Consider the following 13321-nt stretch of genomic DNA (forward strand, 5'->3'; position numbering starts at 1 on the left):
AAAGGATATTCAATTATTTTTATACTCCTCTTATTTTCTTGAAATAGAAGAGATTATTGATAGATGGATTATTTGTACATGCTCTTTTTCAAGGTCATAAGATCTTTTCGTTGTATTTTCTTCACGCAGAGATAATCGCGCTACCAATTGCATTCTTGCAATATTTAGTCTGGTTATCCTTTTCTGAAAAAGCACAGATAATTGAGAAAAAAAATGTGTTGTCTGCTTGAATATAGAAAAATATTACAACCGTATATATCTTTAACCTTGAGACATTTCTCCGACACTTTAAATAATCTAAATTACTGCAAAAATCATGATAAGAATTGATTTTAAAGTCATTTTTTACGAGCTTAAAAGTGCATCTGTCTGCTCGTCGATGTCATTTTTATGGCAAAAGTTTCGATATTCGCTCCTTTTTTCAATACACACATAAATTAACATAATTGCGACTTTTCTTGAAGTCGCCTAAAAAAATTATCCGTGTAATTTACGAGGATCAAATTTGCATACTGTTACAGGAAAAGATGAATGATGATGAAATACATTTATTACGATTTAATGCCTATATAAATGTACATTTGTAACAAGTAATCAATTTATGACCAGTCGAGAGTTCCATTTGCCTGTCTATTACAACGACACAAAACTCGCCAGAATAATCTTTTTCTAGGCGACATTTGTACTTTTTATCCCTTCCATAGTTTATTCATCTCACTATTGATCTGATCTTTCAAAGATCGTTGACAATGTTTTGCAATTATCTAGGCTGTGGCCATTGTGTTTCCTGAACATGATTCTATTGCTGGAATTTTGGAAGTCGTCGAAGGAACAACTGTCTCCGTGGCATATATTGACTTCGATTCTTGCCTCTCTTGGTCGCTTTGCCAGTGTACCTATAACATAAGTAACACGCCATAAATAAATTTTATAAAATACAAACACATCTAAGAAAAAAGTTTATAATAAAACGGTTTCAGATTTTAATATTAAATATTCATTTTAATATTAAATAATCACCTTTTGTTTGTGCTGTTTAATAGCTGCGACACACCTATCCATGACCATTTTTTCCGTTAAAACACCATCTTCTGAAGCATAGGCCGCCGCTTGCCAGGCGACTCCAAGTTTCGCCAATTCTCGGCCAGACATTCCCTCCGTCAAATCTGCCATCTTGCTACAGAGCGCGCTGTAATCAAACTGCGCGATCTTTAGTCTCTTATTACCCTCAATTGCCGGCTGCAGGACAAACTTGTCAAAATACAGACGGACAAGACGTTCGCGTTCTTCGCGACCTGGAAGACTGAACTCTACCATCTCATCTAATCGATTGTTCATCGCCCAGTCGAACTGTTCGGGTGTATTTGACGCAAGCACCAGCATGAACTTGTTACTTTGCTCGCCAGTTCGGTAGAGGAATGCGTTCACCATCGCCCGGAGATCTTCCGAAATACGCTCGCTCGAGCGCTTTCTTAGAAACGCGTCTGCCTCGTCAATGAATAGCAGTAGTCCCTTTCGGGACGTCCGCGCCCAATCAAACAACTTGTGAATGGCAGTCACGCCGTCCCTACCCAAAGGGGCGAGATCACCTCCCGTCACGATCGCGTAATCCATGCCAGAGTGCTCGGCCAGTTTCTTTGCGAACATGGTCTTGCCGGTTCCGGGTGGACCGTGCATCAGGATGTTTCTGTACATGCCACGGTTGTATTTGGTATTCTTTGTGGCTATCGCAATGTCGCGCAGCCTCTCCTCGAGTTTCGGCGCGAGTATCACCCCAGACAGCGCGTCGGTCTGTTTGCTCTTCAGCTTCTGCGCCGCTTGAATCGGATGCTGAACGGTGTCAAGGAACGTGAATCTGGATGTCTCAAGCACTAACGATGGTTTTCCTAAACGAGACTCGATGTAGCGCGATGCCACGCTAGTCGACCTCTTGGCAGTGTATATTCCGAAAGCCATAAGTGAGAGACCACCTGCTGCAGCGAGGATCTTATCCCAATCTTCCAACAGAGCTTTGGCTCCCGAACCTAATACTGAACCAGCTGTTCTGAAAGATATAAATTATAATTATTACATATATATAAAATATAATATAAATATAAAAATAAAATATAAAAAAATTTTACATTATATAATATAAATAAATAAATGTAACATAAAATAATTATAAAATAAAAATTTAAATAATTCAGATAAAATAATTATAAAATTAAATTTACAACTATAATATAATGTAAGTAATATTGACTACTTACTTTATAGATTCTAAAACGGTTATCCTTTTTTCTGAGGCTTTTAATCTAATCTGTTCTAGATTAAGATCTTGATTTTCTCTGTCAATCTTTGCTTTGGCTTTCAATTCCGCCTCTAGTTTTCTCATCTCGTTCTTATGCCTCAATTCCATCTCGTGCTCTATCGTAGCTTTCCTCATGGCTTCTTGTTTAGCTATCGATTCCTCCTGTCTTCTCAAATTTTCTTCATTCATCTTTTGTTGCTGCAGTAATTGATCTTCATAACGCTTTCTAGACAATTGATCTTGATATTGTGCCTTCATTTGATGATGTTTTGCCTCTTCTTGTATGGTTTTTCTTCTTTCCTCATTCTCCACTCGCTTTTGATCAATCTTAAGCTGTTCAATACTGGCTTCATATTTTTTCATTTCAGTCTGCAATTCCATTTGTCTTGTATTTTCTTGCATTTTAGATAGATCTAAGGCTTCTCTTGCGTGCTCTATAATTAAAATATTTTACCATAAGTATTTTACAAAGAATATTTTTAACACTTAACAAATAATATAAGCTTAATTTATAACAATCTCAACTATACTATAACGATAATCAACTAAATATATTGTAATTTCTATAATATTAAAATTAGTATTACTGCTATAGAAAATCATTTTAATAACGTATATTTTATATATTCTCTCTATAAAACATTGAAGCTAAAAGAATATTAATATTAACATTAATACCTTTTGCAATAACATCTATAATTTAAGAAAAATCGTGTATACGAAAAATTGAAAATAATAAACCTAGCAGTACATACATACTTCGTATGTAACTGCTAGGTAGACAATAAATGACGACATTGTCATCGGCTCATCAGTATCATTTACAAAAATCCGTATTTTGGACGTTTCGGAAAAATCTTTACTCGCCGGATTAATCGGTGAATTCACCGCGGAAAATTGCGTCATCGCGCACGGAAGCGCATCCCTCCTCGTGCATCCTAACCTCCAAAACCGCTCGCTTACGTAATTGCACGTGAAATTGCATTTCGCGAGAAATTATCAAGAAAAAAGCAACATCGTACTGGATCGTTCGAGTTCCTTGGCAGCCGATGCGGCTCGTTCCAGGGCGGCCGAGTCGAATCTGTACGCTTCCATTTGAGAGTTGGTCATCCTCGACGGAGGAGCACCTCCGGTGCCGCCACCCGCGGGAGCGGGTGGCGGTTGTCCGACGAATTGCGAGAAATCCTGCGGCGGTTGCGAATTCCGGTAGCCGAATAACCACGACATTTTTCTCTCTGTTCCAACCGACGGCTTCCTTGCCTTTAACGAGATTGAGGTTATGCTCGCGCGCTTCTCGCTTGTGACGTCTTCGGAGCTTATCACATGTGCGCTTTCGCCGATATCACAGGACTGTGTTCAGGCACAGTATATACAGTAGACAGTAGCGCAACTCTGGTAATTTCAGCGTGGATAAAAATGAACTGCACATGCGCGAGCGAAGTATGTAACCAATCACAAGCAATTGATCTTCTGTCTTAGTTTCTCTTTCTATTTTCTACTTTTTCAATCCTATCTATAGAACGTCAATGGCGTATATGTATAGGTCATTTAATTAATATAATAAATTAACCAATTACAATTGACTTTAGAGAAGAACAATGAATATGATTGGTTCATTTCTTACGACTTAAGGCTTACTACAGCTATTGTAAACCCGGCCTTAGCCCGGGCACCTGACAGGAAGATTGCGCGCGCGCTCGGATTCGAAGCTTCTCTCTCTCTCTCTCTGTTTCTTTCGCAGCTGCACCTTGTTACATTTTTCTTGCGCTTAAAAGCGAGATGGATAGAATACGCGAGCAGGTCGGAGGGAAAAAGAGGAATTGTAGTTTCAGAATTTTTCGTCTCGTAGATTGACACCTACTGCTGTCACGTGGTCGCCGCGCGCGCGCGCTTTACGAACAACGCGGCGGTGTAGATTTTTTTTAGTGTATTTATTAAAATATATATAACAAAATATGTCGGTGTAAACTAAGCCATAGACATATAAAATGGACTGAGCATTGCGATAGCCAAGCGCGCGCCCGGTTTAGAGAGAGAGAGAGATACTATACCTGAGGCCTATGTCTGTCTCTTTTGCTAGTATCTCATTGGTTATTTTGTCCCCTTCCAAACCGGGCGCGCGCTTGGCTATCGCGATGCTAAATACTACTGGCCAATCATAGCCATTCCATTTTTTTTAGAAGACTGGCCATGATTGGCTAGTATAGTACTTAGTACGCGTATCAAGTGCTCGATGTAAACTAAGCTTATGATCAAAGTATGTTGGTGTAAAGAAGGCCAATATTTCGTAATAATTGAGTTCAGTGATTTGGCCAATCAGCGGCCGTCTATGTATATCGATTTATATCGATGATCTCATCGCCTGCGGGCAAGTTCCGATGGTAGCGGTGAATGTGAATGTGCTCTTTTCAAACATGGGGAGGTTATCTTCTTGAAGCACAGTACTATGTGGGATCTCGGTAACCGCGTTGTCGTGGTGCTGATAACCGTGACGTGTGGGTGCGTGCTGATTTGCAACGCCTGGGGGGCGATCCTGGCGCTGGCCCTCACCCTGCTCTTGGTGGTGTACGCGTGTTACTCCCTGCTCGCGAACGACAGTTTGGTGTCGCCGCACGCGTATCAGATATTCGGCTACCTAGGCGAGGCGGTCCGCGAGCTGGTCGCCGGTGTTGGTGTCGCCTACGGTTACGGTGTCGGACAAGTGCGTAAACTCGGGCAGGGTGCGAGCCGTTTTTACCGCGAACATTTTCCGTTCAGGATGCCCAAGCGGCACGCGAGCGCTTATCAGCTGAGCAGCGAGCCTTACGGCGTCGCTGTCAAGCGCAGGGACTCCTCGTCGTCGTTATCGGCGTCCAGGTTTAGCTCGATCGATCAATTGAGCCCGATCCCGCATGCCCGCTCGCACGCTGATGACGTGAACGACAAGTTCTACGACGCCGGCGACCATGATCGTCTGTCGCGGCAGCAGCAACAGGCCGTCTTCGGCAAGCACACCTCCACGCCGGTGATGAAATCCGGCGACAGAGAAGGTAACTTTAGAAACGGCGACGTCGATCCCGACTCGCGCAGGATGTCCTCTAAGAGGGTGAATCCTCAGACTCATACGCTGAGTTACGGTGAGAACATGACGCAGTTCAGTCCTGAGGGCTCTCCGTGGGGTGTGAGTATCAGTCCTGCAATGCGTCCTAGACCTGCTGGTATAAAGACAGTCCAGACTGTTGCTGGACCATTGTTGGCATCGACGAGATACAATATTGATCCAAAGTAAGTACTTGTAGATTTAATTTAATTGCAATATGTATAATATTTTTGTTATTTTTCTCTATCAAATAATTATAATAAGATTGTGACAAATTTTTATGTAAATATTTGTATTAATTAATTTTTATCTTTTATTAGAATTACTGTTCACATTATATTCTTTTCTTTGAATAAGGGTGTATACAGATGTGACATCACCTGGTCTTACAACGAGGTTAACCAAGTATGCTACAGAGGCGAAGAATAAATTAATCCATCAGTCTCAATATGGCGCTGGACAATTTCCAAAAGTTAATCTTTATGCGAATCCAATTCCTCTGCTGAATACAAAATCTACAAAGATGAGAATGCCCGTGACAGTTAGGGTAGCAGCTCCAGATGTGACAAAGTATTCTCCACCGGAAAGGCAAAAGATTCTGTCTAATATTTGCCACACAGAAAACAGATCACCTAGGAATGTTGTACAAGTTTTAAAAGAGATATCTTTAAAACGACACGCATCGACAGAGGATGTAAATTTTGATGTTGCTAAAAAACAAAAAACAGACAGTTTCTTTAACGAAGAAAGAGAATTGATTCTAGAAGAAAACAAGCAGAAACGTGGTAGGGACGAATCGTCCAAATCGGAAGAGGATCTTTCTCCTCAAAATAAATCTGTCAGACCTGCAAAACGTACAAAAACACGATCTTGTTACGATATTTTGAATTCATTGAGTTCCAGTAAGCATGTTGCTACTGGCATTAAAAGAAAAGCAGGTGAGTATTAAATTTCAACTAAATATAATTATGTATCAATTTTTTTTTTTTTATATTTAACACATAAATTTTTATGAATATTCTTCCACAGTTGATTTCTCACGTAGTGGGACACCCGACTTCGAAAAGCACTTCAAGTCATTGGAAAGTTCACATTCCAGTAATTCGCTGCAATCTCAGAATTTAGATATAGATCATGCAGATAAACATGGACATATTAAAGAAATATATTCGAAAAATCTTGAGACACTCGATTCTAAGAAAACGGAAGAATTCCCTCTGATGAAGGGAATATTGAAGTCGTCTAATAAAGAATCAAGGACGAACTTAAATAATGCAGCATCAGTAGTAGTTCAAAACAAAATTACAAAAAAAGGTGCTACCGAAATTAATGACACCAGATCCATTGTTCCCTCAAAATTGACAGAAAAACTATTTATGAGAGCCGAACCCGAACGGAATGAACAGTTGAAGTCACTCGTAGAAGAACCAAGTAACATAAAGGTCAAATTTGCAACGGATAATGTGGAGGAGATAAAGAGGGAGGACTTACGAAATATGAGACAAACTAATATGAAGGCCAGACTTCAAAGTATGTTTGATGCAATATCAGGAAAAGGTAAATATAATATATATAATACATATCAAAGTATATTATGTCAAGGTGTATAATCTTTGGAAAAATATGGACAATTGAATTTTTCAAGAAATTTTTTGTACCTGGAGAAATCGCTGAATTTTTATGGAATTTTATTAAATACTCGTGGAATTAAAAAACATTTTTTTATTTTTTTTATATATCCTTTAATAATTTTTTGTTCTTATACTGTAAATTATAAATATATATCTTTATCTTTGTTTATATATTCAATATTTTAATAGAATATTGAACATGTAGTATTCTTACAATACTACATGTATATACTAATATACATATTTATTTTAATTTTAATGATAAAAAATAATCTTATGAAAGCTGAAAATTTTAAATTAACAAAAATTATTCATTTTTTCAATACATTTATAAATCTGTAGCACTTGAAACTTAAGTAGTTTTTCCTTTGAGTGAAAAGCATTAAAAACCTGTGTACCATAAAGAAATTTATTTTAGAAAATTATATTTATTAATTAAATGTGTTTTAGAAAATTGCAAAAAAAAATCTTTAAATTATTCTTTTTACATAGAATTTTGAACAAAAATACCTGGAAGATCAGGGAATTTTCAGAGAATTTTTTAGATTACTCAAGATTGAGTAGATACCCTATATAAATTATAAATAATTTCTCACAGAAATAACAAATACTTCTCTTTCGTTTTAAACATATTCAAAGATTTTCATCAGACGCAAAATTTTTATTATACTTTTTCTCTTCTCATTATCTTATATAATAACTTTCTTATTTGTGCTTTCAGCAGAGAACAAAATCAATCCAGACGTCGTGATAGAAGCGGACGATATTAACGCGACAATTACGCCACCAGTCACGTGTTCGGTCACTTGCGCGACCCTAAATTCTTTGACAACCACGACCAACATCAATACAACACCACTTTCCACCGCGGCTATTGTTCCAAGTGGTTTCTCTGCGTCGAGTCCCGATGTGAAACTCGGTACAAAACCGGCCATAACTTTCAGCTCACCGAATGCTACACCAAATACTAAAGTGCAATCGAACATGCCATCGATAAATACTCTCGAAACAAAAGAAACAATCGAAAAAAATAAAGCGAAAGTTGCATCAGTTACGCCCGTGATTACGAATACGGAATCGTTAGAAAAAACTGTACCTTCAACTTCAAGTACAACACTAACTTTCTCTTTTGGCAAACCTAAGTCACCAGCTACAACGTCGAGTAATTCATTGCCGAACTTTGGTATATCCAATAATACCAGTACTTTTGGTACTAGTATATCCAACAGTACCAGCACTTTTGGTACTAGTATATCGAATAATACCAATAATACCAATACCTTTACAGTAACTGCTACTACCACACCAACGTCTTCATCAACGTCATCTATTAATTTCCTAACGGTCAATAAAACACCATCAAGCTCAGCGTTCACACTTGTAAATCCTAGCGCTACGACAATTCAGACGAATAACATTGTTACTACGAGTACAATTATTAGTTCACCTATTGCAGTCAGTACTATACAGGCTAATTCTACCTTTACTCTCGGTAGCAACAAACCCTTTTCTCCTTCTGCTGCGATCACTCAATCTACAACACCAAGTTTATCATCTCAATCCAGTGGGATGATGTCAGTTAAAACATCTTCAGCACCATTTATTACAAGTGTTGCCAGTTTTAATAGTACTGCAAGTAGTACATCGAATAGTCTTGCAACAACAACATCCGTAGCTCCACCTTCGTTTAGTTTCGGAAGCAATGGGACCGTTTCGCAACTTCCAAAGTCGAACTTTGTGTTTGCCCAATCCGATAGTAACATTCAAGCAAAAGTGAACGCTTTCGGAAATCCGTCGAGCAACCAGACGACATCATTGCCACAAGCTACGACTAAATCTTTCAATTTCACGTCCAATATTTTGACGACTACCGCAAGTAACTTATTTACGAATACCACGAATACCACATCGTTAGCGACATCGACATCGACGTCCGGATTATCGAGCGCACCTGCGTTTTCACTCAGCACGACTGCTACTTCTACTACTTCATCTATCAACAAACCTCTGTTTGTTTTTGGCACATCCAACACTTCAAACGCGACCTCAACAGCTGCAGCTCTACCAGTTACAACTGCTAGCAATATAACCAGTTTCGGTGAAATGAAAAATACTTCCGTTCTGACGTTTGGTGCCTCTACGACGACCATCACTCCGCAATTTAACACATCTACAATCTCCGTTCCTCAATTCGGTGTATCCACCACGTCCATCTTCGCCACTACATCGAATACAACGACCAGCACAAATATCTTTGGCGTGACCAGCAATAGTCAATCATTCTTCGGAAACGCATCAGCTGCATCGGGAACTACTGGTATATTTAACAGCCCAACGACGACGGTGCCTTCGATCTTCGTTACGACTACCAACACTACATCTTCGTCAAGTTCCAGTTTATTCGCCAATGCTAACAGCAATTTGACCTCGACGACTACCGCACCTTCGATGTTTGGTACTAGCAATACATACAGTACATCAATTTTCGGGCAGACAAAGCTCTCGCCATCTTTCGGAACGACAAGTGGTATGTTTGGCAACGCGACATCACCAGCATCATTATTCAGTTCGACCACACAGGCTAGCACGACCGCCAATTCCACATTCAACATCGCCGGAAACGTCTCCACCAGTACCATCACCCCTGGCTTTGATAGCACGAGTAACAGGACGCCTGCGTTCGGAACACCAAGCGGAGTAGGAACACCACAAGTAACTTCAGCTTTCGGTGGTACAACCAATATGTTCGGTTCGAACGATAAAAACACGTCACTTTCCATGTTCACCTACACCCCGCAAAATATTACGCGCCTCACCCCCTTCGAGGCTACAACAAGTGACAGCACTATGTTCGCTGATAATAAATCTCCATTCGGCGCAACGCCTGCGACCACTACGGGCTTTGCGGGTACGTTTACGTCATCTCCGGTTCTCACCTTCAGAGCCAACAATAATGCTAATAACGGGGCGAGCAGTAATACAAATCCCATGTTCGTCTTTGGAAATAATCAGAAAGACGGGCAACAGAACACTACGTTTTCTTTCGGACCCAATTTTGCTGGAAGTAATAATTCTACGGCCGCATCGTCCAATTCGTTCCAGTTTGGATCTACAGCTCCCAAGTCAGGTAAATACTTTTATGAATTAATTATTTTCTTACTAATATAACTATAATCATATAAAGAATATTGTTGAGTTATGGCAAATTAAATTTCAGATATAAGTCCAAAAATCATAAAAATCGCTGTAAAATATTATTATTACTCTTGTTCGTTCTACTTTTTCTAGCCCTCAATTATATTAATTGTGAATGCAATTACTTTTTTCTTTTCAGCACCAACAGGATTTAATTTTACCACACCACAATCAGCAGCGACTGCTACCCTTAATTTCGGAACGTCATCAGCATCATCGACCTTCAACCCTTCGACGCCTGGCATGTTCAGTATCGGGAGTGGATCTACCGCACCGCGATCTAGGACAATTCGTACACGAAAACCGAGATGATGGAGAATGTAAATGTCACTCGTTTGAGTGCTTATTTTCGTTAAAATATATATTTGGAGTGTTTATTCAATTATATTGTTTATATAATTTCGCGTGGGTATAAAACGTATATACTTAAAACACAATCCGCATTTGATATTTAATAAATTTGATAAATAAATCAGATTTTACACAAATTATATATTAGGAAGATAAGTAATTTGTGTTGCCGCATTTTTTAAAGTATGTTTGGTGACGGGGTTACTAAGTGTCTCTGTACATATATATAAGTACAATATATAAAATATATACATTGGGTGCTTTATCTTGTCTTTTTTTTTTAATTTAAATTGTCTAAAATTTGAATTATTTAAAATATCATTTGATATATGGAAAAATGAGTAAAAAAGAAACTTAATAAATTTTTTAAAATAAATTTCTTTTTATATAATAGTATCCTGCATACAAGATCATAAAAAATTCGTGTCTTTCTGATTTCAAATTTTTTATATATTCTAGTATAAACTTGATAGAGGATATAAAAAATATGTATATAAGTATGTTTATGAATAAAATAATTTTTTCTTTTTATGAAATACATTAATTTCTTTGCCACATATACTCATTCTTCCATATCATTAAATCGATTTGATAAGAATTCTATCAAATAATTATATACATGAAAAAACCCATATGTATAATAATGTGTAATGTTTCAGCTCATTCTAATTATTAGGAAAAAACAATATAAATTCCAAAAATATGCTTAAAATTCACGCAACAACTCATGCTTGAACAGAACTTTGATGTTGCATAATATAATGCAACATATAATTCAGAAATCCAACATACACATTTTCATCTGTATATTTGTAATTAATGACAATGAAACATGTATAGACAATTTTTAAATTCATATAATTTTAATTCAATCTAATAGAATTTATCATTATGTTTTTTTTTTCTAGGTTTATCAATTTTTACACCTCAAGTTTCCGCGACAGATACTACGTTTCTTCCTCAATATATGTAACTCATAATTGAGATATCATTATTTTCATATATATTAACATATTTATGCGTTTATTGTGTTTTTGTTCCTAGGCATATAATACTTTTTATCCTATTGAAAATTTTGTATCGTTACAAGCTATGCATATCGAGTATCTCCAAAAAAATATAAGTTTTTAGCGTTTGTTATATAAACCACACACATCTCTTGCCTTTCCAATTTTTGTTGTGTTATTTGAACAAATGAGTGAAATTTGTGTGTAAGCAAATGTTCTTCCATTTATGTGAGAAAAAACTAGTTTATGATAATATTTAAAGTTCAACGAATAAAAAAGTGTGTATGTCTTGTATGTGGTGAAAAAAATTTTTATATAAAATATTAGAATAAAATATAAATTGTATTTATTATTTATGACAGATAACTCACTAGTTCAACGATAACTATTAATGATAATGTAAATACATATTTTTGTTTCATTCTAATGATATATTTTCACGTGAATTTCTTATTTGATTATATTATTATTGTGTTTTATTTTTCTCTTTCTTTCTCTACTCAACATGTATATATATTAACGCCATGTATTCTTATACATTAGTTAACAAAAGACAAATATGTTACTGCAATTATATATACCTATGTAGCAAAAGTGTATAATTATATTGAATTGTAAAATATATATAACGTTTCTTCGCTGCTTTTTTAAAATATTTAAATTGTTAAAATAATTATAAATTTTGGAAGACTCATGTTACTAATTAAAAATCGACATTATTCATTAAAGAGAGAGAGAGAGCCTAAACGTGATTCAATCAACACACGTTTCAAATAATTAAAATCATTATTGATTTCATTCATTAATACAAATTTAAAATGTTTTACTGTTATATACATATTAATAATTATAATGTAATATATATGAAAAATCATCTTTCGTACTCTCATGTCAGACATAATGTATATACATTAGAAAGAGTAAATGTTATTACAGTTTTCTTTTTATTTTTATTGCCAGAAATATTAATTTTTAAGTATATTTATTTTAAATTTTTTCTTTGCAAAACAAGTTGATATTAAAATCCTTCTTGCTATACATTAAAGAAATATTTATCTCTATATACTTTCTACTTTCTATACGTTTAAAAAAAAATAGTTTAAAGCTAAATCAAAATTTTTCTTTTCAATGGATATTATTGTTATTTGTCTGTATTCTTTTTTCTATTGTATGAGAAATATAGAAATAGTTATTAACTTGTGTGAGTGTTAGAAAGAACACATGCTGTTAAAGGTCTCTTTTGATTTTTATGGCATGAGAAATATTAATCGTTATATTTATTTAAAACTTTTTTGTGCAGACAATTGGTATATTAAAATTCTTTTTCGTAATATATAGTATTTTCAATTAAAAAATATTTTATTTCTATATATTTTCTATGTTTAAAAATAAGAAATAATAGTTTGAAGGTAAATCAGAATTTTTTGTTTTCATTTTTCTCTTAAATCTTCTTTTCAATTCTTTTTCAATGGATTCTTTTGTTATTTGTTAGAAGACACTGCATTCTTTCTATTGTATAAGAGAATTTGAAAATCGTGAAATTTTCCTTTCATTCATTTTTTTTAGATAAAAAGACTAACTCCGAAAGGTCATTTGGCCGAAAATATTTGAAAATTCGTTAAACGTAAATTGTGTGCGTGCGTATGCGTGTGCTATAAAAGATCCGGTGACGGACTAGCGGTGCGCATGCGCCTGGCTCGTCGGCGGTCTTCGGCGCTGCTCGAGGATCCTCGTGAAAGCTCGAGGCCGGCGATTGGCCGACGCG

General features: G+C 36.2%; 2 protein-coding genes across 4 annotated transcripts; one reads left to right on the top strand and one right to left on the bottom strand.

Moving 5' to 3' along the window:
* Positions 1 to 528: 528 nt before the first annotated feature.
* On the bottom strand, positions 529 to 3632 carry Bor (ATPase family AAA domain containing bor). The gene is made up of 4 exons (XM_072902358.1): positions 3316 to 3632; positions 2253 to 2727; positions 1021 to 2044; positions 529 to 896 (listed from the first exon to the last, which is right to left on the bottom strand). The coding sequence occupies exons 1-4, from the start codon at positions 3518 to 3520 to the stop codon at positions 765 to 767; spliced, it is 1836 nt and encodes a 611-aa protein (XP_072758459.1). The 5' UTR covers positions 3521 to 3632; the 3' UTR covers positions 529 to 764.
* Positions 3633 to 4649: 1017 nt separating this feature from the next.
* On the top strand, positions 4650 to 12462 carry LOC140671069 (uncharacterized). 3 transcript variants are annotated; one of them, XM_072902115.1, is made up of 6 exons: positions 4650 to 5557; positions 5730 to 6310; positions 6402 to 6929; positions 7725 to 10130; positions 10338 to 10518; positions 11458 to 12462. In XM_072902115.1, exons 1-5 carry the CDS (start codon positions 4740 to 4742, stop codon positions 10508 to 10510), a joined length of 4506 nt encoding a protein of 1501 aa, XP_072758216.1. In that variant the 5' UTR covers positions 4650 to 4739; the 3' UTR covers positions 10511 to 10518; positions 11458 to 12462. The 3 variants fall into 3 exon arrangements, with proteins under 3 accessions (XP_072758216.1, XP_072758215.1, XP_072758217.1); XM_072902114.1 differs by lacking the exon at positions 11458 to 12462 and having other exon boundaries at positions 10338 to 10814; XM_072902116.1 differs by lacking the exon at positions 11458 to 12462 and having other exon boundaries at positions 7728 to 10130; positions 10338 to 10814.
* The last annotated feature ends 859 nt before the right edge of the window (positions 12463 to 13321 follow it).

This window comes from Anoplolepis gracilipes, chromosome 11, assembly GCF_047496725.1.
Source record: "Anoplolepis gracilipes chromosome 11, ASM4749672v1, whole genome shotgun sequence".
Taxonomy (NCBI): Eukaryota; Metazoa; Arthropoda; class Insecta; order Hymenoptera; family Formicidae; genus Anoplolepis; species Anoplolepis gracilipes.

Bases quoted from the DNA above. Each gene is read 5' to 3' on its own strand.
- LOC140671069 (XM_072902115.1), top strand. From the start codon at position 4,740: ATGTGGGATCTCGGTAACCGCGTTGTCGTGGTGCTGATAACCGTGACG. The intron at 5,558-5,729 runs GTAAGTACTTGT...TCTTTGAATAAG, and splicing joins AGATACAATATTGATCCAAA to GGTGTATACAGATGTGACAT. The intron at 6,311-6,401 runs GTGAGTATTAAA...ATTCTTCCACAG, and splicing joins TGGCATTAAAAGAAAAGCAG to TTGATTTCTCACGTAGTGGG.
- Bor (XM_072902358.1), bottom strand. From the start codon at position 3,520: ATGTCGTGGTTATTCGGCTACCGGAATTCGCAACCGCCGCAGGATTTC. The intron at 2,045-2,252 runs GTAAGTAGTCAA...TATATCTTTCAG, and splicing joins ACCGTTTTAGAATCTATAAA to AACAGCTGGTTCAGTATTAG. The intron at 897-1,020 runs GTGATTATTTAA...CTTATGTTATAG, and splicing joins TTAAACAGCACAAACAAAAG to GTACACTGGCAAAGCGACCA.